The sequence below is a fragment of the Oreochromis aureus genome, linkage group 2 (genome assembly GCF_013358895.1).
Source record: "Oreochromis aureus strain Israel breed Guangdong linkage group 2, ZZ_aureus, whole genome shotgun sequence".
Lineage (NCBI taxonomy): Eukaryota > Metazoa > Chordata > Actinopteri > Cichliformes > Cichlidae > Oreochromis > Oreochromis aureus.
This window is the reverse complement of record NC_052943.1, coordinates 250,796-278,328: the sequence shown is the minus strand read 5'-3', so window position 1 is coordinate 278,328 and position 27,533 is coordinate 250,796. Positions and strand designations below refer to the sequence as shown.

The 27,533-nt window shown below is 43.4% G+C and overlaps 3 protein-coding genes across 7 annotated transcripts; 2 read left to right on the top strand and 1 right to left on the bottom strand.

Moving 5' to 3' along the window:
• Positions 1-306: 306 nt before the first annotated feature.
• On the top strand, positions 307-6,715 carry rnf4 (ring finger protein 4). Of its 3 annotated transcripts, XM_031759218.2 has the most exons (9): positions 307-563; positions 1,666-1,754; positions 1,944-2,027; positions 2,137-2,278; positions 3,185-3,273; positions 3,388-3,400; positions 3,492-3,603; positions 3,686-3,737; positions 6,352-6,715. In XM_031759218.2, exons 3-9 carry the CDS (start codon positions 2,016-2,018, stop codon positions 6,499-6,501), a joined length of 570 nt encoding a protein of 189 aa, XP_031615078.1. In that variant the 5' UTR covers positions 307-563; positions 1,666-1,754; positions 1,944-2,015; the 3' UTR covers positions 6,502-6,715. The 3 variants fall into 3 exon arrangements, with proteins under 3 accessions (XP_031615078.1, XP_031615077.1, XP_031615080.1); XM_031759217.2 differs by lacking the exon at positions 1,666-1,754; XM_031759220.2 differs by lacking the exon at positions 1,666-1,754 and having other exon boundaries at positions 1,935-2,027.
• Positions 6,716-7,582: 867 nt separating this feature from the next.
• Positions 7,583-10,261, top strand: sqstm1 (sequestosome 1). The gene is made up of 8 exons (XM_031759214.2): positions 7,583-7,924; positions 8,225-8,320; positions 8,400-8,728; positions 8,805-8,949; positions 9,199-9,267; positions 9,405-9,541; positions 9,671-9,860; positions 9,945-10,261. Exons 1-8 carry the CDS (start codon positions 7,762-7,764, stop codon positions 10,100-10,102), a joined length of 1,287 nt encoding a protein of 428 aa, XP_031615074.1. The 5' UTR covers positions 7,583-7,761; the 3' UTR covers positions 10,103-10,261.
• LOC116335508 (MRN complex interacting protein) lies at positions 10,188-27,453 on the bottom strand. 3 transcript variants are annotated; one of them, XM_039615081.1, is made up of 6 exons: positions 27,365-27,453; positions 14,339-14,398; positions 13,173-13,279; positions 12,911-13,087; positions 10,699-10,753; positions 10,188-10,586 (listed from the first exon to the last, which is right to left on the bottom strand). In XM_039615081.1, the coding sequence occupies exons 1-6, from the start codon at positions 27,386-27,388 to the stop codon at positions 10,305-10,307; spliced, it is 705 nt and encodes a 234-aa protein (XP_039471015.1). In that variant the 5' UTR covers positions 27,389-27,453; the 3' UTR covers positions 10,188-10,304. The 3 variants fall into 3 exon arrangements, with proteins under 3 accessions (XP_039471015.1, XP_031615075.1, XP_031615076.1); XM_031759215.2 differs by lacking the exon at positions 27,365-27,453 and adding an exon at positions 26,571-26,765; XM_031759216.2 differs by lacking the exons at positions 14,339-14,398; positions 27,365-27,453 and adding an exon at positions 26,571-26,766.
• Positions 27,454-27,533: the final 80 nt, after the last annotated feature.

Sequence of the window (27,533 nt, the reverse complement as noted above, 5' to 3'; positions counted from 1 at the left end):
TGTTACTAATCCAATCCAATGTAACTTTGACGTGAATATAGTTTGATTTCAGCGACTGACTCAGAGTTATTTAAACAATTTCATTTGAATATCCTGTGTTTTTATAGCCTTTTTTGCCTGCAGTAACCACACAGTAACTGTACTTTTACTGGAGTACTTCGAAGTACATGTCAGGTAGTTCAGTCCGAGTACATAAAATAAACTGTAAACAAAACCATAAAGACACAAAAAGGTCTTCCCTTCAATCAGTGGACGCTGCGATGCACGCAGTGAGGCAGCAGGGGGCGCCAATGAGCCGGCGTTTATGAACACTTCCGGTACAAAAGAAGCGGCTGTGAGACGGACAGTAGCTAACGTTAGCCTCCACAGTGTGTTTATTCGACTTAATTATTTTTTTACTCTACTAAAATGTTTGAGGCCGGAAATCTGTCGCTGACACGCACGCGAGCTTCACGCTAACGGTAGGAGCCACAGTGACGAAGAGAGAGGTGCTAACGGCTAAAAGTGAACTGCTAAGAGGAGCAGTGACGGTGACAGCGGAAGCTAACAGTTTATTGCTAACAGTAAGTAAAGTTTAAGCTCAACCGTACACATGTCACGTTTAAAGTATCGGTGTGTCTGAATCTACTGTTTAAATCCTGAAGAGCCAGGCCGTGTTTCTAATTCTTGTAAAGGTAAAACTCCATCATCATCATTATCAGTGACAGCAGGGTCACTCTGGGTCACCAGAAGCGTTTCTTTCGGCTCCTGGTGACCTCTTAGTGTGATCCCCCTGCAGCTCCACGAGTTTAGCTGGTCCTGGTTTTATGTATCAGGCTCAGATTAGAAATTCTTGACTTTCTGAACAGAGACGAAGCAGCTTCTGGTACGGAGAAAAGGTGCGAGTTTCAAAGGTCCCTCCTGTTTCCTTTTCCTAACCTCTTTTACTTGCCCTCGGTGGAAGCATCATTGAGGTAAAGGAAAGGTGGGTAGGAGACGTACGCTGAGGAAAGGAACGGCCTCACACTCGTTTCTTTTAACAGCGTGACACTGCAGAACATGGACTACAGATTGATTTTCTTTCACCCAGATCTCTTTTATCCAAATTGCATCGCTGTTTTTAGAGAAGAAAAATGAGTAAAACCTGAGTTTGCACTGGGTTATTTTGGTTAGCATCCTTCACGCTCCCTCCTTGAGAGTCACTAATTCAGCTGCTTCTGCTACCTCACAGAGTAAATCTGTCCCATTGCATATAATATCCAGATGCGGCTGTCGCAGCACCTTTCCTCTTCTTGTTTGAGGAATTCTGCGACTGCATTAAATTTCCTCCATCACCACTGATCCCAGCTGACCTGAAGTAAACACAAACCCTACAGTACCACAACAAAGGACATCACTAATAACCACTGATCATACAGAACCTTGAGCACACTTTGTTCATATAGATCATAATTTTAGGTCGTACAGCGTTCTTTGTGCAACACTACCTCAACAGGAAGTAGTTTTTATTCCAGCAGTGTGGTGCTCAGCTGTGAGTTTAATCGCTGCTGTTAAAAACTATAAATCTATCAGCGGGTTAAGGAGGAAATGGAAAATGCAGTCAGAAGGAACATTTACATGATCCACTTTGGTCATGTTTGTTTTCATGCGTGGTCAGATGTTTTCTTTCCCTCCCCTTTCATAAAGGATGCTCCAGCGTCTCCTATGCTAAAGGAAGCAAGATCCCTGTTCCCCTATGAACAAGGATCAGATGGATTCATACACACCTGGCTGAGGTGTGTATGAAACCTGTAGGACTCTGTTCGTCCATGTTTTAGTTTTATTTTTTAAATCTCACAGCATGGATTCATTAAAAGAATTACTGAGGGTTGTTACTGATTGGCTGGAGGGTATCGTCACAGGTGGATCAAAACAGACTGATTCATGTCTAAAACCAACAATCGATAACACTCCAGCTGTTACAGGTGCAGGTACCTGAGCTGTTTCTCTGGTCTCCATCCTCACCTGTGCCGTGAAGGTGAATCATTAAGTCAGAGATGAGCAGCTCTGTAAGTCTTCTTCTTCTTCTGTGGTTTAACCTGTTCAGCTGTCACACTGTCAGCTGGTGTTTACCTGGTCAAGTGTGTTAAGCTCCACCTCCTGCTGTTCTGTTTTCAGGTTCAGAGGAAGAGGCGGAGCACACAAAGTCCCCCGGTTTCTAGACACAACGCCAAGAGCGGGAGAGCTGCGAGTACCAGGAGGACGGCGAACGCTGACAGTGATCCCACCCCCCCAACAGAGACCATTGACGTGATGGACGGTCAGTCCCGATCAGTACACTCAGTTTCCAACTGATCGAACAGTCATTGATAGGCCTGCATCTACAGGTGTTTTCAGACCAGACCTGACTCATCTAGACACACTCTCAACCTCTTGGCCAATCAGAGAGCTGCTTCTGGTCAGAGGGCCCGGTGGCGCCAGTGTCCAGCAGCCTCGCCTCTGTCAGTGTGCCCCAGGGTGGCTGTGGCTACAATGTAGCTTGCCATCATCAGTGTGTGAATGGGTGGATGACTGGTTGTGTAAAGCGCTTTGGGGTCCTTAGGGACTAGAAAAGCGCTATACAAATACAGGCCATTTACCATTCTTTTCGAAGTAAAACTGAAGAGAAAAACATGTTCAGACCTCACCGGAAGTGATGTCAGTAGCAGGTCCTCACTGCTAAGAGAAATAAACATACCTGAGCTGTTTGCTGAAGGTGACCTCCCACACCTGAAAATACAGTCAGTGGGTTTCCTGGTGTGTCCTGATCACTGACACACCTGCAGCCCAGAGGAAACAAAATCCACCTGACGGTTAAAAATTCATCAGAGGTGTGATTAACACTTGACCACACGTCTGACACACAGGTGACCAAAAACGGGACAGTCACAGCTGTGTGGGGGACCTCTCTGCTCCTTAAAGTCGTTCATGCTGGGGACCGCCAAATGGAGCCACTTTGGGTATAAAGAACCACCAGCTGTGAGAATCCAGATGTTTGACAGTGTTCATGCCTGTTTATCTTGATCTGTTTACCTGATTATTGGTTATCGATAAAATCACCAGACTTGGAGATGAAACACTTTGATTGTAAAGATGGAGCCGCGTTACGTCACTGATGTCGGGTAACGTTGAGAATGATGAATAGTTGAATCTTGACACTCGACAGTTTGTGGTTGTGTGTGTTCAGGTGAGGAGGAGGTGGTCGTGGATCTCACCTGTGAGAGTGGAGCAGAAGCTGCTGTGGTCGACCTGACTACCAACAATGACTCTGTGCTGGTAACTCTCTCTCTCACACACACACACACACACACACACGAAGTGTGTTAATGTCTAATTCTTCTTCTGTGTTTATTTGTTTTTTTGTTTTTCCTGCTGTATCCACAACTTCAGCTGGTGGATGAGGGTAAGTCAGACTTTGTGTTCCAAAGACTAGACTGAGGCCTGAGCTCTCACTAAGGAAGTGGTCTAATGCCTGTGTGACTGTTTTCACTCAGGTCCTCAGAACTGGAGACCACCTGTACAGAGTTATCTTGTTAGCAGCGATGAAGATGAAGACACACCCCCCGTCCTCAGTGCCACCCTCCTGCCACCGACAAACACCTCCAGGTGATACACCGACCCCTACACACTTCTGCAGGTGATACACTGACCCTGTCAGTGACCTCCCTCAAATGTTTTTGTGTTTCAGGTCAACTCCAGGGACAATCAGCTGTCCTGTGTGTCTGGACGGATACTCAGAGGTCAGTCACACCTGTGTGTGTGTGTGTGTGTGTGTGTGTGTGTGTGTGTGTGTGTGTGTGTGTGTGTTCAGACTGTTCAGCATGAATAAAGCAGAAAAATGAACTTTACTGACACAGAGTGCCAGCAGCGAGGTTCTTTCTTTATCCTGCTGCACATGCTCAGTGTGAGCTCCGAGGACGCTTCCTTCAGGGTGAGCGTGCTCAAAAAGTATAGAAACACATAACATCCTTATAGAATATGATGTAACACTATAGATCAACTTACCTCAGAATATATAAAGCATATAAACCATTACAGCAATATGATGCAACAAACACAGCAGTGCTACTAATCCAAAATACTCAAAGCTTCGTAGAACTGAAACAAACATGTATTTTTAGCTCCATTCTGCTGCTGATACATACTTTAGGTTTCTGAATATTAAACTTGTTGCTGCCTTTCATAGTGTGTAACTTGAAGGCCCTGAGTACTTTCTCCCACACTGAAAACACTGGGATGATAACATTATTTGAACATTACCTAATAAGACTGATTCAGGACAGACAATTAGTTCTTTTAAACTTTCCTAGCAGTCCTTCACAAACAGGGAACAGTCTGTCTATTCTCTCCATCTGTCAGCTGTTGCTGGCTCTTCCTCCTCCTCTTCCTCACACACTGCTGAGTTTGTCCTGGTGGATCATTGGGGGTGCAAAGCCTCACAGATGATGTGCAGCAGTGGGTCCCTCAGTCTGTCCTCACTCTGGACACTTGCAGTTGTCACACATGGAAATCAAATGTGTGATAAGCTGCAGGATTCAAACACAAGTGTAACTTATAAATACATGTTCATACTTTTATTCCACAATCAGAGAGAAAGAAACAGAGAGAGAGTGCAGGACAGACAGACAGGTGACAGTCTCAGGTGTACACACTGCTACAAAACAGCACAAGAGAAGGAGGATTTAGTGTTTGTGTTATTACGAGTGCTAAACAAGAAGAGTTCCCAGATGGTCCAGTGGACACATGTGTGACTCCTGTGATTAAAGCATCTTTCTTTCAGCTTAACGAGTGAACCGTCAGCTCGTTCAAACACACGTTAAAGTCCATTTGGCTCGACACCACCGAACAGAGGCAGCAATATAACATAGCTAACATTAACAGTGCAGTGAATCCTGCTTGTGCCGTCATATTCAGGACTGCAAACCGAGCAGCATTCACTAGCTGTGTCCCAAAACCTAGGCTGTATCCTCCTGAGGCGGCATTTGAACGACGTGAGGTAGGCTGTCCCAAATTGAAGACTCCTCCAAATGCGTCCTTCATTTTCCGAGATTTTGAAGGATTGGTCGGGTGTGTCCTTCGTGGCCCACCGTATCCCAGAATTCATAGCACGGCCCAGTCAATTCCAGTTTCCAACAATGGCGGCCGCTACTTAGTTTTAATATTACTCTTATTAATCTTTCTGGGTCACAAAATAAACTTTTAACATATTTCCAGGCGAGAAAGTAGCTGTGTAAACTTCAAATATCTGCTTGGTTTATCAAGAAATCGCATAATTGCAAAAGCGCGACGTTTTTGGAGATGTCTGTTACCCACCGGCTCGATAGCTAGCCGGGAGGTCGAGGCTCACTAGAGAACAGCAGACACCCGGCACATCGTTATCAGACCCGCCGCCGTCTTTGGCTACTCGGGTTAAACATGATATATAAGTCATTCAGATAACTTAAATGTTATTTTGTTTGGCTTTTTTCACTGTTTTATTTGTTCCGGAGTAAATCGGTTTGGCTGAGATAAAAGTTATTAGATTAGATAATAAAACTTTATTAATCCATCGGGAGGGTTCCTCGGGGGTTTTCACACAGCTGAATAAACGTCAAACAGAAAACTGATTAAACAAAGTGCGAGATTCAAGATTCAAAGTGTTTATTGTCATGTGTGTAGAAGAAATAGCTTTTCTCTGTGCAATGAAATTCTTCCTTTGCTGTCCATACAGAAGATGGTCGAGATGATTGAGAATTTACTCCAGTGTCCTGTTATATTTTAGATAGCAAGGAGCAGATGGCTGAGTTTATTCATGCCCATCGAGATGGCTGGTGACACAAATCTGAAGGCTAGACCGTCCCCTTTCACAGCCTCTCACTTCCGGCCTTCTCGGTCTTCGGAGGACCCAGCTCACATAGACCACGAAGCCCGGGTCCTCCGAAGGATGCGGCCTAGGAATTGGGACACAGCTAGTGTGAGCTCTGAGTAACCTTCAAGATCGACTTTACAGCCCTCAGCTCGCTGCTGATTTAATGCAGGGGACGCTTCCTTCAGTGTGAGCGTGCTCAGAACAAATTTGTGTTGGTGACTCGAGTGTGTCTAAAAAATAGTCCAGCACAATGCTTGATGAGATGTGTGCTTCCTGAGGCATTGTGGGTAATGAAATACAGGCTTTACTACATTCACATGGCCACTGATCAGTGAACCTAATCAATAAACATACATATCCTGACTCTTATTTTGAAACTTTCAGTGTGGTTTTGTTTTACTTTGAAAGTATTACAGTGATGTTTGAGTGCATTGCTCTGATTGGCTGTTGTGGGTTTTTTTTTTTTTTTTGTTTGTTTCTTTTGTCTTTTTCTTTTTTTTTCGCAGATCGTTGGGAGCGGCCGATTGGTCGTGTCCACCCGTTGTGGTCACGTGTTCTGCAGTCAGTGTTTGAGAGACTCTCTGACATCATCACACACCTGTCCCACCTGCAGGAAGAGACTTACTCACCGCCAGTACCACCCCCTGTACATCTGACATCACTCTGAGACCACAGCTGAGTCCTGCTGCCATTGGACCACAGGCCATGATGTTGATATTATTTGCTGCTGAATTGTATTTTTTTCTTTTTTGTGTGTGCGCCTCTGTTTGGACATTAAAGTGTTCAGTCATAGCTGGTAAACATTATGGATTAATGATTCATGTGTATTGATTTGTTTGTTAAAGCTGAAATAAATTTTGATTTGTTTCACTCATTGATCAGCTGATGGATCTACAAAGTTACGGCAGTAATGTGGAGGAAAAATACTGCACAATGTACTTTCTGTAATCAGAGTACAGGAAGTACTCACGCACAGCACTGTTTTAGTCTGACTGTGTGTGTGTGTGTTGGGGAGGGTGCTTGCACTGATGAATCATGGGTAGTGGATCTTAGTCTTGTGACTCTGCGTCACCGTCTCCTGTCTGCAGTGACTCAGAGTCAGCTGCCTGAAGAGTTGCTGCTGATTGGCCGAGGCTGCCAGAAAAACATAAGTTTAATAGACATGAATACAAACGCGTCAAAGATCAATAAATCAGTCAGACCTAAGAACTTGGACACTCGTTCTGAAGTTTAAAACTTTATTTAAAATGTTTACTGGGTGTTTTTAGAGATAAAGGTTGAGTTATCAGTTGAAAGGTTTTATTGTCCAGATCTCAGGATCAGGTTTAAAACGCTTCAGTCACGTGACCATGAGCATATCTTTGGTTTTGATTGGAGAGTAAGCAGTAGAGCCAGAATGATTGATTTATTAATCCAAACCCCGTCAGCTGTGAGCTCTGATCAGTCCGCCTGATTATTGATGATCAGTTTCATGTCGAAAGCCTGCTCTGTGATCAGGTATTGAAACCGTCTTGTAACGATGACTTTGCGATATTTTATTATGAACTTTAAACAGGTCACATGACTCAGGGAAAGTACCTCATTGGAAAGCCGTCGAGTCATTCCTCGGCTGCCATTGGTCCTGTGGGCGGGACTCTGAGAAAAAGCCAATAGAAGGCCGAATCTGTGTTTACTTCCCTGACGTCACATACGTCGTTTCCCACGTCTGTCGCGGAAGTAAACATAAAGCAGAGCGAGAGATTTCAAAGTGCGTCACAAACTCACCAACTCCTGGACCTGGACACCTCTCAGCGGACATAGACAGAGATAAACCCGGCCTCCGGTTGACTATCAGCGAACAACACGCAGACATACACCCAGCCTCCGGTTGACGATCAGCGGACAGAGACACAGGTGTACCCGGTGTCAGTGGCAGGATGTCGGTGACTGTGAAGGCCTACCTGCTGGGGAAGGACGAGGCGGTGAAGGAGATCCGCAGGTTCGCGGTTGATCAGGACGTATCCTGCAGCTTCGAGTACCTGAGCAGGAAAACTGCGGACGTGTTTGGAAACCTGAACAACTTCAACCTGTTTTACCGAGGTGAGCGCGCGGGGGTTCAGATGAGGGAATTACACTCTGATCGCTTCCTGGATTCTTATTGACTTAAGTTGCGACTGTGAGAGTGGGGACGTAACTGAGTTAGTGCACAGGCGCACACTCACCTGACCAGACTCACCGGTTTCCCTGTAAACGCATGAAACCGTAATCCGCTGTTGAATTAATCTTTATTTATAGTCATGTAAACGGACAAACACCCTCAAAGTTAGTCTGGAATTAGAAAGTCACCTGCAGCCTTTGTAGTTCACCAGCGTGTGACTAATGATGATGATGATGTTGCAGATGAAGATGGGGACCTGGTGGCCTTCTCCTCTGATGATGAGCTGATGATGGGTCTGGGGTGCATGAAGGACTCCACCTTCCGCCTCTTCATCCGAGGTATGTTTGCGGTTTGTATAAATGTTATTGCTCGCTGTATCTGTCCTCCAGCTGTGCTAATAAAGCTTCATTCTTACAGAGAAGAAGGAGCACAGACGGGACTTCCCTCTCCATGCCTTCCCTCCCTTTGCCTTTGGGCCTCCCCCTCCCCCTGCTGGAGGTCCTCCACCTCCCCATGCTGGAGGTCCTCATGCCCCGCCCCATGGGCCACACATGGGTCCGCCTCCTCCTCATGTGGCCCCACCCTACGCCATGCACCCCAACGTTACCTGTGATGGCTGCGATGGCCCTGTGATCGGGACCCGCTTCAAGTGTTCAGTGTGTCCGAACTACGACCTCTGCTCCTCCTGCCAGGCTAAGGGGAAGCACATTGAGCACGCTCTACTGCCCATTTGGCATCCACTGCAGGTGAGTCTACCTGTGCAGGTCTGCAGGTGTCCTGTTCAGGCCCTTCAAAACATGACTGTGAGGCTGTGTTTTTCAGTGGTTTCCTCGGGGGAAGTGGATGAAGAGGATGAGACACTGCATGTGGAACCTGAACCAGAACCAGGCTCAGAACCAGGACAACGACCAGGACCAGAACGAGTCTAGCCCTTCTAAACCTGCTGCTGATGCCAACACCCCCTCTGGTGAGTTCTGCCATCTTGGTTAAAGTGATACTTGATCAATAAGTCAGATCAGAGCAGATAATGTCAGGAAGCGATGTGCAAGAGGGAAAATGCAGCAACATTTCAAAATAAAAAGGCTGTGTGCGGACTGAATGGTCATGACATCAGAGCCGCGTTTGTGTGGCCCTTTAAACATCCTGTCACAGCACTAAAATAATGTTATGTGTGACATCTGTGTGATTTTAAAACATCTTTCATTTCTCCCTGCAGGCTCTCAGACCAACGTGGACTTCCTGAAGAACATTGGCGAGGGTGTGGCAGCCATGTTGAGCCCACTAGGTGAGTGTCAGCCTTATTTAAACAGTTGTTTGATGCTGTAAGGTAAAGACTAAGACGTCACTGTGTTTGTGCATGTGAGATGAGTGAACATCTCTAGCTGGCTCTAAAACAGGAAGTGGTGCGTGTGTTTTACACAGGTATCGATGTGGACATCGACGTGGAGCACGAGGGCCAACGGACCAAGGTGACCCCACCTACTCAGAGTGGGGGGGGTGAGGGCGATGAGGAGATGGAGCATACGAGCAGTGAGGGCGGGGCCAGTCTGGGAGCAAAGGTAACTTTTATTTTTATAAAACCTCAAAGTGCTTCATGATGTAAATATCAGAAGAAAGAACAATCAGCTGATCCTGACGGGACAGCAGGGAGGAAGAACTCCCTTTTAACATCTCCTGTGACCTTGTAGCGTAGTGACCCTCAGGTGAGCAAGGACTCTGATGAGGAGTGGACCCACCTGAGCTCCAAAGAGGTCGACCCCTCCACAGGTGAACTGCAGTCCCTGCAGCCTGACAACCAGGAGCAGGGGCCCCTGTCTGAGGGGCAGGCGGGCCCCAGCGGGCTGAGGGAGGCGGCACTGTACCCACACCTGCCTCAAGGTAAGCTGGCGTCCACACTCGGTGACTTTAGTTCTGTTAGTACTGACCTCTAAACCCTGCTGACCTCTGACCTTTTGTCCTCAGAGGCCGATCCCCACCTGGTTGAGTCGCTCGCCTCGATGCTCTCAATGGGCTTCACGGACGAAGGCGGCTGGCTCACCCGCCTCCTTCAGGCCAAGAACTTTGACATCGGCGCTGCGCTGGACGCCATCCAGTATGCCAAGCAGCCCCGCCCACACTAGCACTGATGATATCATCACGATGTCAGAACCTGCATCTGATTATTTCTACTCTGTTGTCTGAATGACAATCAATACTGTCCATTAATCAATGTTTCTGTTCTCTTTATTGATCATCCTATAAACGTTTCTGTGTGAGCAATAAAAGCATGAAGAAAAGCACAGTCTGTCAGAGTCTCCTCTTTAGAAACAAACAAATGCACGGTCACTCCGGGCGACGTTTAACAAGGAAGTCGTCGTCAAAGTTAAAGTCCTCGCCGCTGTCAAACATGGAGGTAACAGGAAGAAGAGGGCGGGGCCTGCTGATTATTCCAGCGCAGGAGGGAGCAGCGACACCGCTTAAAGACTGACTACACTCATGAACTGTAGGCTTCTCCCCCTCCTGCACCTTTGAGTCAGGGCTGAGGAAATGAGCCCACCTGGTGGTGGAGAGGGTGGGGCTACAGGTGTTCATGGTTGAAGGTGTTTGGAGTTTCATACAGTTTAGCTGCAGAGAAGAACAAAGGTTAAAGGTCAAGTGCATGACGAGGAGGCATTCTGCTCTTCTCACAGTCTGAAGGTCATAGGTCTGAGCGCTGAAGGTGAGCAGCTCTGTTTACCTGTTCAGATGTGTGGACATCCTCTGCTCCTGCTTCCTCGGCTCGCTTCCTCTTCCTGTCACAGGTCAAAGCGATGATGTCAATGTGATTAGTCATGATTGTTGGGTTTTTCTCTGTATGTATTATTGTGCGATCTACTGTACAATATAAAGTGCCTTGAGGCGACTTCTGTTGTGATTTGGCGCTATATAAATAAAATTGAATTGAATTGAATTAGTGATGCTGAACTCTAACGGTGCGTTCACACCGAACGCGATAGAGGCGAGCGAAAACGCCCCAAACGCCCCTAATTTGACGCGTGCACATTCGCACCTCAACGCGTGTCCAAGAGAAATCCATCGCGCCTCAAAATTGCATCTTTCCACGCGCGTGGACCGGAAATGTGGGAGGAAGTTGTGCTGCAGATGTCCTCTGAATAAACACATCATCTCGTTAGCGGAAAGGTATTTGTACATCAGTGGGAAAATAGCGGGACAGTAGGCGGGCTTGCTAGCTTTTGCACGGTTTCATCGGGTCAGTCTGAACATTAAAAAGCAGAATTAATGAACTTACCAGGTTGCCCAATCTCCCCACTAATGTGCCTCCAAGCTAGGTCCTTTTTATTCCTGTCTCGGTAGAAGTAGCAACCAGCATCATTTAGCTCTGGATGATTAGCCACGGCACTGATGAGCTTTTCCTCCATACTGAATGACGAATGAAGGGCTTTGGCTGGATCTGCCCCTTTGACCTAGTTACAGCCACGTCACCAGGCTCCTGATTGGTTGTCGCGGCGCGATTTGACGCCGGAGTTCAGATTTTCCAACTCGAGCGGTTGGCGCGATATGCGCGTGTGCACAAAATGCCACACACAATCTGACACGCGTGGTTTTCTTCGCGAGTCAAACGCGCCCCACGCGCTACACTGACGCGCGTTTCACAGGTTTTGGCGTTTTGGCCACGCAAATCTGCTTCCGAATTTTCGCCGGACGCGCAATCGCGTGTCATCGCGCTCTTTCCATTGACTTTACATGTAAACCTGACGCTCTGGCCGCCTCTATCGCGTTCGGTGTGAACACACCGTAAGAACTCTTTGTGAGCCACTCATCATGAATGAGTAATGAACTGCTGTTCCTCCAAATGTCTTTAAAAACAAGTCTGAATTTATGTGGGATTTTCTCTGATCCACACAGGCTCAAATATGTACGCAAACTCCACTGACATTTGGTTTAATGCTCCTTAGCAAGTTCCACATCGATCCCATGCTTCAACAAGCCTCTGCCATCATTCTGGCAGTTTAACATGTCTTCTTCTATATATATAGAGAGAGCAGCTGGATAATGTAGTGGTAAGACTACACGCCTTTGGAGTGGGAATCACAAGTTCAATTCCCACCGGGGGTGTCTGTATCCAGTAAGCCTCCTATGCTAGACCCCCCCCTCCTCCAGGTAGGCGACCCAAACCTACTGCAGACATGACATGGTAAATGGACTGATTCTTATATAGCGCTTTTCTACTCTCCCGGAGTACTCAAAGCGCTGTATACAACATGCCCCTCACAAGCACTTACTCTAAACTGAGTGCTTTTCTAACAACATTCACACATTCACGTTCCGATGGATGCATCGGAGAGCAACTTGGGGTTAGTATCTTGCCCAAGGATACTTGGCATGGAGGAGCCAGGGATCAAACCACCAACCTTCCGATCAGTAGGCGACCTGCTCTACCTCCTGAGCTACAGCCACCCCACAGATAAAGATGAAGGCGGTAACCCCAGCGGAGACGGTTTCCTTGAATCTTATTGAATTGAAACAACTAGAAGCTCAGTGTTCCAACATTCACATGTTGGGGTACAACACCCATGCTACGGTAAGGTTGAACCAGGACAACAGGCTGAGATTGGGTACCAAGCCCCAAGTGGGATGGAAGAAGGATAGCTGTGAGAGGACCTGAATGACAGGATCATGGCGATGCTTGAAACCTGGATCCTCCAAAGATCTACCTATCCAGCTGATGCTTGTATAGGTGTTCCTGTAGTTCTTCTTTAATCGTCACTCTGTTCTGGCCAAAACTTTTAAACATGCTGTACAAACAAAGCTGACTTGACTTAAATCTTTCAGTAACTAAGTTGAGCCGGACGATCAGAGACAATCCTAAATTAATTCAACAGTTCCTTACCCTAACATTCATGCCTGTGATGATGATGATGCCTCCAACAACACCTGTCAACATTCACCTGTCAGTCATCTTGATGCCATGGAGCTGCCTTCGATTTCCTAAATCCTTCTCCTCAGGCTCTGCCTCATCGTCTTGCTCCACCTCCTCAGGTGTGTCCAAGTATTTGCTCCAGCGGCTCACCGGTTCGTCTGTCTGCTGCTCGTCCTCCTGCTGCGCCTCCTGCTGCTCCTGCTCCCTGTAAATGGGAAAGACCTGTGAACACCTGGTGGTGTTAAAAGAGGGCGGGGCTACAACACACAGCAGAACTGAAACCTGGTTACCATAGTGACCAAGTGCATCGCTCTTGCTCCTCCATCATGGCTCCTCTCATGGTGTTTAGTTTCTGAACGTGACGTCTGCAGTCTGCCGCATTGCCCCGCCCAAACTCCTACCGATCAATCAGACGAGACTATCGATCAGTCAGAGGATAAACTAAGGCTACATTCACACTGCAGGCAAAAGCACATCAAATCCGATTTTTCTGACCCTATGCGACCCATATCCGATCATGGTATGACAGTGTGAACGGCACAAATCCGATATTTTCAAATCCGATCTGGGTCACTTTCGTATGTGGTACTGAATCCGATACATATCTGATGTTTTAGAAAGCGACTGCTGTTTGAACGGTCATGTCGCATTAAATCCGTCTTTTACGTCACTGACACAAGACAGACGTCAATTATCAGCGCCGGAGAAGCGCCCGAGAAGACATCGTGAACGCTTCCTGGCCATCCAGTGTAGATGTCAGTGAAACTGTTTGGAAGACAACGTGAACATTTTATTTGTACTGTATAATCTGCAGATTCTGACAGAAATCTGCAGCTATCCTTTGAAGCACTGCTCCTCTAAAACAGCAATAAGGATCATTATTAGGCCATATGTAAATAACTTTATAACTTAAAGCAAAATTGGGGAACGTAAAGTCCGAAACAAGTCTTTATATTAAGGGCCATCAGTCAAACAATACTGTTTGGTCTGGGTCTAAACAGAGCGCGTTGTGTGTGACGTCTTTTGCGCATGCAGGCCGCTTTGAGGGGTCACACTAGAGCGCGTTTGCTGTCACATTTTATTTGTAGTGTGAACAAGCAGACAAAAAAATTGGATTTGATCAAAAAAATGTGAAAAATGTGAAGAGCAGCCTGGTGAATGCAATGACGTCCTCACACTGAGCTGTTTATGTGGTGTGTCCACCGATTGATAAGAAACACAGTTTATACATTAATGATACCATGAACCATCCTGCGTGACACCCATGAAGACTAGCCAGAGAACAGAAAGTACAGCAATAAAGGTTATTCAAAGCAGTAGGGTACGAGTGAACAGAGTCAACAGGTGTTTTCTTTCTGTTTGTTAATGATTACAGATCAATATAAGGTTTAGAACTAAAAAATAAAAGCATGAATTGATGATATTGTTATTGATAAAGCGACTGATAGATTCTGACCTTCAGCAATGACTGTTTCTCTCCACACAGTTTACAGCTCCACTTTCTCGCTTTCTTCACCTGTCAGACAAAACATAGGGCACAGAAATAAACGGACCTCTGATTGATCTTCTGATTGTTATTGTGATCTGTAGCATTATTGATAAATGATCAGCTGTTAATATCAGTGCCCTAGCCTATGTGCCTATGTAAAGTGATGGAGGGTTTACACTGTAAGGGTGGCGCTGTCACTTGGTGTTCACTCTCTCTGGGGTAGAGTATCACTTCCTGTTCCTGTTCTAACACACAGTGGTGTTTTTGTGTAGCTTATCTGCGTCTCCAATTTAATTAAAACTTCTAGATAACTTATTTCATAGTCTAATCTTCACGTGCTTTGTGCAAGCACACTCTCTGTTGATTCACCCGCTAATGGTTTTCACGGTATTTACTCACAAGCTGTGTCCCAAAACCTAGGCCGGATCCTTCGGAGGACCCGGCCTTCGCGGTCTACGTGGGCCGGGTCCTTCGAATACCGAGAAGGCCGGAAGTGTGAGGCTGTGAAATGGGACGGTCTACCCTTCAGATTTACGTCACCGCTGTCTCGGTGGAGTTTAATAAACTCTGCCGTCTGCTCCTTGCTATTTAAAATATAACAGGACACTGGAGTAAACTCGACCATCTCACACTTCTATTTAATCAGTTTTCTGTTTGACGTTTATTCAGCTGTGTGAAAACCCCGGAGGAACCCACCCGAGGGATTAATAAAGTTTTATTTAATCTAATCAAATAACTTTGATCTCAGCCAAACCGATTTACTCCGGAACAAATAAAACACTGGAAAAAAAGCCAAACAATAACATTTTTAAGTTATCCGAGTGACTTATATATCATGTTTAACCTGAGTAGCGAAAGACAGCGGGGGGTCCGAAAACGATGAAGCCGGAAGTCCGCTGTTCTTGCCGGTTCTAGTGACCCTTGACCTCCCAAGTCAGCTATCGAGCTGGTGGGTAACAGACATCTCAGAAAACGTCGGAGTAGAGCAGGGCGATATGACCAAAAATATTTATCACGATATACATTTGAAAATTTGCAATAACGATATAACTGACAATATAATTGACACTAGACAAAATACTTTACAACTCCACAACTTTATTAGTGCAAAAAACCCCATCAATGTATTTTCACTTAAACAAGCAGCTGTTTTGTATGTGCATTAAAGTTATATAAAAATGTAACAGTGCAAATTCCTTGCTGACAGTTTAACCAAAAGGCATTTCCATCATCATCATCATCATCATTTATTTATATAGCACTTTAAAAAACACACCTGGTAGACCAAAGTGCTGTACAATAAATAAATAAATAAAATAAAAATAAAAATAAAATGTCAGTTACCCACAGAGTTAAAAGCCAAGGAATAAAAATAGGTTTTTAATAAAGACTTAAAAACTGGCACTGATGTAGCCTGTCTAATATGGAGAGGAAGGTTATTCCAAAGCATCGGCGCTGCAACAGAGAAAGCTCGGTCTCCTCTAAGTTTCAGCCGTGACTTTGGGACAGAAAGCAGCAACTGCTCAGCTGACCGAAGGGAACAAGTGGGGACATGGGGCTTCAACAAGTCAGACAAATAAACAGGTGCCAGACCATTTAGAGATTTAAAAACCAATAAAAGGACTTTAAAACGGGTCCTAAATTCAATTGGAAGCCAGTGTAGAGAGGCCAATATCGGAGTGATGTGATCAAATTTTCTTCTGCCAGTTAAAAATCGTGCCGCAGCATTTTGTACTAATTGCAAGCGTGACAGAGTGCCCTGCCCAACCCCTATTAAAAGAGAATTACAATAATCTAAACGTGAGGTAATAAAGGCATGAATAACGCTTTCCAAGTCACGCTTGGAAAGAAAGGGCTTAACCTTTGTTAAACGTCTGAGGTGATAGAATGGTGATTTTACCACCCCATTTACATGGTCATCAAAGGTAAGTGCAGAATCAATTTTAACTCCAAGATTTGTGATCGAACTCTTTAGTTGGGAAGTTAAAGCTGCAAGATCAACATCCGGAGTATGAGAAGAACGATTTGGGCCAAATAAAATTGTTTCTGTCTTCCGATCATTAAAATTTAAAAAGTTTTTTGCCATCCATGCTTTGACATCAGTAAGGCAGTCAAGCAGAGGTCGAGTTGGGAGACTATCAGAAAGACTAAAGGGTAAGTAGAGCTGGCAGTCATCTGCGTATAGATGGAATGGCACTTTATGTTTCCGGAAAATCGCGCCAAGAGGCAAAAGGTACAGTGAAAACAATAACGGCCCAAGAATAGATCCCTGTGGCACACCCCAAAGCAGAGGGGCCACAGAGGATGAAGCCGACCCCAACTTAACACAAAAGGTCCTATTTAAGAGACAGGACTTTAACCACAAAAGTGCCAAACCAGAAATTCCCACACAGTGCTGCAAGCGGGAGATCAACAAATCGTGATCCACTGTGTCAAAGGCAGCGGTCATGTCCAACAAGACCAGCACTGCATATTTACCATGGTCTGTGGCTATCAGGATGTCATTCATAACTTTTATGAGGGCTGTCTCCGTACTGTGGAATGGCTTAAAGCTGGACTGAAAGATTTCTGACAATTTAGAGTCATTCAAGTAGTCCATCAACTGAGTATAAACAATCCTTTCCAGAATCTTACTAAGAAAGGGAAGCTTAGAGTGGAAATTGGCCGACATATCTTCAGCATAACCATGTATAATATCCACAAAACTTAAAAAGAGGTTATACACACACAATACAGTAATATTATGTTGAAGCACAGTACGTATCACTCCGCGAGGCTCCTGCCTACGATAGCCGTAACGCTCCGACAATCCATCAAGCGGTGCAGGTTCGTAGCTTAGCAAAGTCGTACTAAAACATTTGACAGATTTTCAAGCGCCGTGTACATAAAATCGTTTCGAGGTCAGTAAGCACAACCAGAATTCATACATAAGGCACACGGGATTATAAGGGGCACTGTCGATTTTCAGAAAAATCAAAGAGATCCTCCCAGATACAGTTTTAATCAGTGGAATCCAATTCTGACAGAGTTCATTGATTCAAACAATTTAAGTGATTTTTGGAGAGAGAAAAACCCTGGATTTACTAAATTCTCTTGGATTAACCCAAATGGTAATAATATGTCCAGACTAGATCTGTGGTTGGGCTCGACTGTACTATATAGATATGTTTCACATGTTTCCATTTCAGCAGCCCCGCTAACAGATTACAGTATTATTACTCTTAAACTTAACCCTGAAAATAAAATGCAATTTAAAAAAAGATTACTGGAAATTAAATGCAGATCTGTTAATTGATGATGGCTATGTTAAGTTAGTTAAAGAGCTCCTCCATAAAATTTACAATGATGTAACAATTGGCACTTACATACATAGATGGGAATTTTTTAAATTTAAAGTTAGAGAATTTTCAATTATGTTTAGTAAAATGAAAAGTAGACAACAGACGGAATTTGAAAGTAAATTACTTTACAATATAAATAACTATTGTAATAGACAGTTTATGTCAGAGGCTGATAAGAAATCCCTACTGTCTTTACAGGCTCAATTAGATGATTTATACAAGAAATGGGCTCATGCAGCATACATTAGAGCTCGTGCAAAATGGATAGAAGAAGGTGAAAAAAGTACTTCATATTTCTACAATTTGGAGAAACGGAGGCAAGAAAAGAAATCTATTAATACATTAATTGTAAATGTGGAGGAATGCACAAAACATAAGACTATAGCAGAAGAAATAAATTTTACTCAAATTTATACTCCTCAAAATATTTAATTACTGATTCATTAACTTTTTTGATCAGATTGAACCTTATATTTCAAAAATTGATTCTGTATTCAGAGAAATTTGTGATTCTGATATATCACTCGATGACTTAGATCAAGCCTTAAACAAACTGAAAATGGACAAAGCTCCTGGTCAGGATGGCTTGACTGCAATCTTTTATAAATTCCTTTGGAAAGAAATAAAAGAATTTTTCTTCAAAACTATTAGGGAAATCATTAGTAATGAAACGTTAGCAACAAAAATGAAACATTGTCCTATCTCCCTTATTCCCAAACCTGGTCAAGATAAAAGACTAATCGATAATCTACGACCAATTACACTTCTGAATACAGCTTATGAAATTCTTGCTCATGTAATTGCAAACAGATTAAAGGACGGCTTAGAACAAATTATTAGTGAAACACAATCCGGGTTCCTTAAGAATCGTTCCATCCACAATAATATTAGATTGGTTTTAGATCTACTGGACTATAATCACTTAGTTGAAGATGATGGTGTGATTCTTTTTTTAGACTTTTATAAGGCATTTGATACGGTCGAACATCCTTTCATTTTAAAACCTCTACACTATTTTGGTTTTAGTTAAAAAAAAATCATAGATTTAATTTCTTTATTATACTCTGACATCAATAGTTCTGTTTCTTCACCTTTTGGAATGTCTAAACGCTTTAAGGTCAGACGAGGAATCTGTCAGGGGTGTCCAACTTCTCCGTTACTTTTCATTATTGTAACTGAACTTTTAGCTATTTTTATGAAACACAATCCAAATATTCAACCACTGAATTTGATGGGAGCCTCATTGATCATAAGTCAATTAGCAGATGATACCACACTGTTTTTAAAGACCATGTCACAGGTTCCGCTCGCACTGAATGAAATTTCACTATTCTCAAAGGCTTCTGGTTTGTACCTGAATATTAGAAAATGCGAATTATTAACTCTTCATGATTGTGAACCTAGTAGCTCTCTTAACATAGCTATTAAAACTGACATTAAATATTTGAGTATTATAATCTCAAAGAATACAAATAGTAGAGAAAATCTAAATTTTGAGCATATTACCCAGAAATCTAAAAAGATTTTAATCAGCTGGTTACAAAGAGACCTCTCCATCTTTGGACGTGTCTTGCTTACTAAAACAGAAGGTATCTCTTGATTGATTTATCCATCACAATGTTTATATGTTTCCAATAGACTAATCAATAATATAAATCAAATTAATTTCAATTACATTTGGAGAAACAATCAACATTATATTAGGAAGAATGATATAGTGAAGTCATTTGAAGAAGGAGGTTTGACTGCGATTGATTTTGAAGCAATGGATGGTTCCATCAAACTCAAATGGTTGCAATCTTTCATAAATAATTCAAACAGTATTTGGTTTTATTTCCCCAAAGTAATTTTCAAGAAGCTTGGTGGCATTGAATTTCTTATAAAGTGTGACTTTGAAATTTCCAAATTACCAATTAAAGTATCCATTTTTCACAAACAAGTTCTCCAGTACTGGAAAATGATTTACAAGCATAATTTTTCTCCACATACAAATTCGATTTGGAACAACAGATGTATATTGATAAAAAGAAAATCCATCTTTAATAAGGATTGGATGGATCATGGAATTTGGACGGTTTTACACCTTTTAGACAATGATGGAAATGTGTTAACATATAACAAATTCATAGATAGTTATGACATATCATACACTCAAAGTAAATTCACTAAAGTTGTGAAAGCCATTCCCCCTGCAATGATTCAGATGGCTAAAGCCAGTTTAACCTATTCTTCCTCTATAATTTGTGAACCGTCCTTAATAATTGATGATCGCCAATTTAAAGGAAAGGCATGCAATAATAAATTTTTAAGGAAAATTCTCACCAAACAACTTTTCCCTTCTAAACTAAAAAGAAAATATATGTTTAGAGATTATAATTCGAAGTTTTTGACTAAGTATCTTTCTTTTCCAATTCCACCTAAAGCAAAAGAAAATCACTTTAAAATTTTAAATGCCATATATCCGTCCAATGACTATCTTGACAAGAAGTTCAATATAGACTTCTGGTGTCATGGTGGCGAGAGTAGCAGCATAAACAGGAGCTCCTGCATCGATAGCTAAAATAACCCGCAATTCAAGAATATAATCCATTAAAACTGACTTTCCCCTCAAGAATAATGAGCGGAGATAAAAATAAGAAGGGACGAGCCCCAGGCCGAAGCTTAGAAACGCGACTTGAGAGCAAGACATACGAAACACGCTCCGAGCAGGAGGGTGAGAAGATGGCGGAGGAGGCCTCAACATCAGCGTTAGGCTCCCTCAGACAGGTGGTGAGTGAAGTAGTGGCAGAGGGCATGCAAGACCTTAAGGCAGAGATGAAGAAGGAGCTATCGCTCGTAAGAACAAGTTTGAAAGAGGACATGAAAGCCCAAATGAGCGAGTTAACACAAGAGATAAACCAACAGGTTACCGCCGCCACAAGCAGGATTGAGGAGGTGGGGAAACGTCTGGAAGAAATGGAAAGAAACATGGTAGGGAAGGAGAAATGGGACACTGGAGTGAGGGATGCCATTGTTCAGCTGCTGGATAACCAGAGGCAGCTCCAAGAGAAGGTTACAGATTTGGAGGGGCGCTCACGCCGTAATAACATACGGATATATGGCATCCCTGAGAACATAGAAGGCACCTCCATGCCAAGGTATGTGGAAAGCATGATGATATCGGAGTTGGGGGACGGTGTGAACTTGGGCAGCAAGAAGAACCTAGGGATAGAGAGAGCTCACCAGGCGCTGGGAGCACAGCCGCCGCCGGGGGCGCCCCCCCGATCAACGGTGGTGCGCTTCTTAAAGTTCAATTTTAAAGAACAAATCCTATGCGCTGCATGGAAGAAGCCTGTATGTATAAAGGAGAAGCGGATTTTCTTTGATCACGACTATGCCGAAAACATACAAATGAAGAGAAAAGAGTTTGGCCCAGTTAAAAAAGTACTTAAAGAAAACGCCATCCGGTTCCAGACCCTGCTTGCCAAAATGCGGATTCATTTTGACTCGGGAATGGTCCTATACAATAGCGCGGAGGAAGCTGCGGCGGATCTAAGAAGACGCGGATACACGGTGGGACTGGTGGCATTACGGCGGAGATGATCAGCAGTATGCTACCGACGAGCGTGGTTGGGCCGCGACGTGCCGGGAATACAGCTGATCTACGCGGGAGCGCACGGGAAAAGCTGAAGGTTTTCCAGCGCACGGAGGACGTCGGTATGGAGGAGTAACACCCGCTGCCCTGCCCACCCCGTTTCGCTGTTAAGATGAACATGGAACGACAGGTGCACCGGGCTGCTGATATAGGGGTATATGGTTGGATGGCCTCCTCCCCTGGCCGTGATGGAACTTGGCACGTCAATCCCCCTTTGATCATGGAGTGGTGAGGGTCCGATGCAGGTGACTCACATGTTTTTAGTTTCCCTTTTTCTTTTAAAATAGGAAACGAGAGGGGCCCCACACTGTGGCATTTCCCCCCCAGACTGAGAGGAGAGAAAAAAACCTCTCTCATGGAAGACCTGGTTTGTTTGGTTAAGACAAGTTCTGTCTTTGTTCATGTGTGTTTATTATGTGTTCTGAGGGCTGGGAGTATTGTTATGTTGGTGCAGGAAAATAAGTTGGAAATATATAGAATGTATGCGGTATTATAAGGTACTGTCTTTGAATGTAAATGGTATAAAGAATCCCATTAAGAGGAGTAAGATAGTTTCAAAGCTAAAAAGGGAACAAATTGATAGATGCGTTTCTGCAAGAAACACATCTATCAAAGGAGGAACACGAGAAGTGGAAGAGAATGGGATTCAAAAATATTTATTATGCCTCACATAGATCTGGGAAAAAAAGAGGAGTGGCCATTCTGATACCAAACAAGGTTGGTTTTGAGTTTACGGGAGAACATAAAGATAAAGAGGGAAGATTTGTGTTGGTGAAAGGGAAAATGGAACAGGAAGATGTCACGCTGTGTAATATATATGCACCCCCTGGTAGTAGTACAGGGTTCTTTGAGGAGATATTCAGTCTTATTGCCGCAGAAAGTGTTGGAACATGTATATGTGCGGGAGATTTCAATTTACTTCTCCATCCAAAATGGGATACAACTAGCCGAGACCGGAGGGGAACTAAATTAGAGAAACAAGTAAAAACAATGTTATCTGAGTTGGGGCTTATAGATATATGGAGATATTTACACAAAAATGAACGCAAATTTACATTTTATTCAGTGAGACATGATATGCACTCGAGGATTGATTATTTTTTAACTTTTTAGTAAAGATCTCCACAGAGTGAAGGATTGTATAATAGGACAGAGAGATTTATCTGATCATTCAGGATTAACTATGAAGATTGGGTTTAAAGCTAGCCCCCAAAACACCTTATGGAGGCTTAACACAGGTCTGTTAAATAATGACTCGTTTAAAAGAGAAATGGGACAGGAGTTAAAAACATATTTAGAACTCAATGACAATGGAACAGTTAATCCTACAATTTTATGGGATGCGGCTAAGGCATACCTTAGGGGTAAAATTATTGCAAAATGTGCAGTCCTAAAGAAGGTGAGCGCAAAAATGCTGTCAGATGCTGGAGACTCAGGAGGCAACAACAGGAGAACACTATTCATAAAGTTCGAAATTTAAAAACAAATAAGATAACTAATAAACTCAAAGAAATTCAGAGGGCATTTGAAGAATATTACGCTGAGCTATACACACAACTGGATAAAGCAGATGAGCATAAGATTCAGAATTTCTTATCCAGCTTAGATCTACCATTTATAGGTAAGCAGCAGAATGAAAAACTCATCAGAGAAATATCAGCAGAAGAAATTAACATTGGGATCTCAAAACTCAAGACTTTCAAAGCTCCAGGATGTGATGGATTCCCACCAGAGTGGTATAGGCAGATGAGGGAACCCTTAATCCCACTATTAAAGGCCTCTTTCAACTACACTCTGAGTGGGGGCGCTCCCTCCATCGTGGCGGGAGGCATATATCTCTGTCATACAAAAAGCAGGGAAGGATAAAACTGACCCCAGAGGTTATAGACTTATTAGCGTGTTAAATATGGGCTATAAACTATTTGCCGCGATTTTGGCTAAGAGGTTAAGTACATTGATGCCCACGCTGATAGAGGAGGATCAAACAGGCTTCAATGGTATCAGACAAACACACGATATATCAGAAGGGCCATTCATATTATTGACCAGATACTTAAAGGGAAAACTGGAACAGTTCTCATTGGGCTTGATGCAGAAAAGCCATACGATACGGTCGGGTGGGAATTTCTGTTTCATGTGTTGAAGAGATTTGGGTTATGTGACAGGTTTATTCAATGTATAAGAATGATTTATATGTCTCCAACAGCGAGGATCAAAGTTAACGTCAGCCTCTCAAATCGGATAACACTACAACGTGGCTGTAGGCAGGGCTGCCCGCTGAGCCCGCTGCTCTTTAACCTTTTCATTGAACCGTTGGCTCAATGCATCAGGGAAGAGACTCGATTGGAGGGGGTTACAACAGGGAACGTGGAAAATAAAATTTGCTTGTATGCAGACGAGGTGCTGGTAGCGCTAGGAAACCCGGAAGAGGGAATCCCTCTGCTTATGGAGATGCTGGAAGAATATGGCAGACTGTCTGGTTATAGACTAAACATTCAAAAAACTCAAATCTTGACATTCTTTTTTAACCCCTCAAGACAATTGGTAGCTAAATATAGATTCGGATGGCATCAATCCCAAATGGAGTACTTGGGGATCCTGCTGACAAAAGACCTTGCATTGTTATATGAAGTTAATTATAATCAGGTGAACAAGAAGATATATGAAGATCTGGAGAGGTGGGGTCTGCTCCACCTCGATCTGGGCAGCAGAGTTAGAGCGATAAAGATAAATATCCTCCCAGAGCTGCTATATTTGTTTGCAGCACTTCCAGTGGACGTTCCAGCAAAACAATTTAGGGAGTGGGATATGCATTGCTCAAGATTCATATGGGGAAATAAAAGGCAGAGAGTGAGATATGCAACATTGCAGCTGCCTGGTGAGCGGGGGGGGCATGGCCCTACCGTGCTTTGAGGATTACTATCTGGCAGCCCAGATCAGACCTCTAGTGTGCTGGTGTAACTCTAAGTATGAGGCAAAATGGAAGGACATTGAGCTTTCCTTGATGGATTTCCCAATACAGTCTGTTCTGGGGTCTCTTGAGAGTTTGCCACAGGCGTATCAGATGCAAAATTTCTGTGTAAGTTTTTCCCTGAAAAAATGGGCAGATGTGATTAAAATTTTTGGTCTTAATAGGGAAATAGGGTTGCTGGCATGGCCAGCGTATCTCCCGTGCTTCTTTCCAGCATTGTTGGACCATAAATTTAGGGAGTGGTCCAGGCATGGAATCACCGCAATCTGTAAGATAGTTAAGCATGGGGAGCTGATAAATTTTGAGGACGTGTCAGATTTACGAGATCGGCAGGGAAGATTTTTATCGTTACCTACAGGTTCGGAGCTTCTTCCGGAAGGAAGTTAGAATGCCGCAGATGTTAGTGGGGTGATCCAAATATTTATGGATGCTTATGGTGAGAACATTATAAGAGGCACTATAGGCAAAGTGTACAGAAGTTTTATAGCTATGAAAAAGACCTCAACAAGATATGTCAGTCATCGATGGGAAAAAGAAGCAGGTATAACTATCTCAGAGGAAGATTGGTCGCAGATGTGGAAGAATGTGTTATCTACCACAAATTCTTTAACATGGCGAGATTTTGGATGGAAGAATTTAATTAGATTCTTCATCACACCAAAGCAGAAATCCAAAATAAGTGGTTCAGGCGCTTCATGCTGGAGGGAGTGCGGGGAGGTCGCTGCAGGTTGCTTCCATGTCTTCTGGTCATGCCCTAAACTGAAGACCTTTTGGGAGGAGATTAAACAATTGGTGTTGGATGTGCTGGAAGTAACACTGGACTTCTCCTTTAGTACCATGTACCTTGGGAATATCCATGAGGATATAAATAAAAGAGACTCGTACTTACTGAAAATAATTATGGTTGCATGCAAAAAGGCAATTACTAAATGTTGGTTACAGACAAGCCCCCCCACACGGAAGCTGGTCATAGACATTATTAACACATTTCATCATATGGAACTGATTACCTTCTCACTGCTTCTCACGGCTGCAGAAGGAGAAAGGAGAGAGACTTTGGGAAAGATGAGATCGTTATACGTCAAGAGACTAGAATCTGATACCTCTGTGATGCACACCAGCTGCAAATTTGTTTGAATGGAACATGCACCTGTGTAATATGTAATATATGAAAGTAAAACGAGGCGATGGGTATTTTGGACTATGTGAACATATGTGAATGTGTTGGTTTCCCTTGCCCTCTTTAGTTCTGTATGTAAAATAAGATGAAAATCAATAAAGAGAAAGTATTAAAAAAAGAAAGAAGTTCAATATAGATACGAATACATACACTTTCTGCAATACTGATATTGAGACTACAGAGCATCTTTTTTATTCATGTGAAAGTTCCAGATCTTTTTAGGATGATTTTCAGTACTGGTTAACTTCTAAAAATATTGACTGCCCTTCTCTAACCTTTTAAGTAATTAGATTTGGCCTACAAACAAAAAATAAAAAAATAGAATTTGGGATTAGCAACTTATTTATAGTTGCAAAATTTTTCATTCACAAATATCACTTCTTGAAAATTACTCCGATTTTTGCTGGCTTTAAAAATGAAGTCCTGCTGTGGAAGGCTTCACTAGACAAGTGTAACTTAAATAAAGCTCACACCTTACTTGAATTTTTGATGCAGCTTTTCAATTGATGTAGTTAGATTGTATGTGCGTACTTTTGTTTTTTACTTTCATATGACAGGTCACGTTACTGTACTATGTATAGCTGTATGCTATGGTATGTCTGACCTATACTGTTCTTTAAATGTTCTTTGTTCAACGACTGCTTTGTTCTTAAACACTTATACCTGTATGTAACTTTTTGTTGACATAAAATAAGCGCTGTAATTGTTATTCTGTTTGACAATAAAGAATAAAAAAAAAACCTCCAGGGCTAGCTGATGCTAACCTTAGCATCAGTCTGCTGGGATATCGTCAGTTAGGAGGTCACGTGTCAGCGCCACAGGAGCTCAGGTGACTTTCATTTTCTGACGTCACACAGGTGAGCATGGAAACGGGTACCTAATGTTTTGTCCACAATCACTGATGATGACTTAATGTTACAAACAGCGCGCGTTCACTGTGATGTCAGTGTGAGCCGTCTGAGAACGGCTCTGTTACTAATAAATACTCTGATTACCCAGTTCTCCAGCCTGAAAAAAGCACCTGCTGCATGCTAACCCTGTTAGCTTGTTAGCCTCACGTTATCCGCTCTCACCTGTTGCACCTGGAAGCTCTGACAGCGGAAACACCAGACGACGTGAAACTCCTGACCCATGGCCCCAGCCCCACGGTCCCGTTGCTTCCGGTGTCCGTTCGGTCTGTTCAGTTTTCGCGGATCTGTTTCAACCCGCGTCCCTCGTCACAGTTTGCGTGACAGCAGTAGCTGCCCCAGTAACGTAAGCGCGCCCCCTGCAGGCCGGAGGATGACGTGTTTCGGGGGCGACTCGGGGGGCTCAGCTCCCAGTCACATGTCAGGCGTACATGGTCTTCTAATTAGTATTAGCAGAATATGCTGCTTGCTAATGTTGTCTGCGCCTCACATTTGAAAACATTCATTCAACTGGGACACATGACGATGCCGTCCTTTTGGACCCTTTAAATTCAGCTCAGTTTCATTTATACAGCATCAAATCACAACAGCAGTCACCTCAAAGTCCTTTATACTGTAAGACCCTGCATTAATACTGATCATGCGAAAAACGTCTTTTTAAGAGGAAGAAACCACCGACAGGCTCAGCCTCTGTAGAGGCCTACAGAACACGAAATGAGTAATTAAGGGAATTGGAACAGGAACACCAAACCAGAAATCAGCAGATTAAGGAAACAAACAAAAAAAATGAAAAAAAAAATGAAAAAAAGAGAATATTTGTTTAAAACAGGGTTTTTCCAAGCCGACGACCCTAGAGTGACACTAGCAGCAATATCGCATGCCTTCGACTGAGAGTTGAATCCATCCATTCACGGTCCAGGATGAGTCTGGTAGAACAAAATATCAGCGTGTGACCTTACCTGGTGCACAGGTGAGTCTGACATCTCGTTTTACTTTATCAGGTGAAGTTTGGCTCAGCGGATTATCACCAAACCTGCAGGTAACAATTTTCCCATGCTCTGAAAAAGTGTGTCACTTCCTGCATCAGTGCTGAGTTCAGAGGTCACATGACTTAATCACATAAACACC

Excerpts from the sequence above, each read along its gene's own strand:
- LOC116335508 (XM_031759215.2), bottom strand. The coding sequence starts at position 26,630 with ATGGGTCAGGAGTTTCACGTCGTCTGGTGTTTCCGCTGTCAGAGCTTC. Across the intron at positions 14,399-26,570 it reads AGAGCTTCCAGGTGCAACAG|GTGAAGAAAGCGAGAAAGTG; the intron begins GTGAGAGCGGAT and ends TTTGTCTGACAG. Across the intron at positions 13,280-14,338 it reads AGAAACAGTCATTGCTGAAG|GAGTTTGGGCGGGGCAATGC; the intron begins GTCAGAATCTAT and ends ATTGATCGGTAG.
- sqstm1 (XM_031759214.2), top strand. The coding sequence starts at position 7,762 with ATGTCGGTGACTGTGAAGGCCTACCTGCTGGGGAAGGACGAGGCGGTG. Across the intron at positions 8,950-9,198 it reads TGATGCCAACACCCCCTCTG|GCTCTCAGACCAACGTGGAC; the intron begins GTGAGTTCTGCC and ends TTCTCCCTGCAG. Across the intron at positions 9,268-9,404 it reads AGCCATGTTGAGCCCACTAG|GTATCGATGTGGACATCGAC; the intron begins GTGAGTGTCAGC and ends TGTTTTACACAG.
- rnf4 (XM_031759217.2), top strand. Across the intron at positions 2,279-3,184 it reads GACCATTGACGTGATGGACG|GTGAGGAGGAGGTGGTCGTG; the intron begins GTCAGTCCCGAT and ends GTGTGTGTTCAG. Across the intron at positions 3,738-6,351 it reads GTCTGGACGGATACTCAGAG|ATCGTTGGGAGCGGCCGATT; the intron begins GTCAGTCACACC and ends TTTTTTTCGCAG.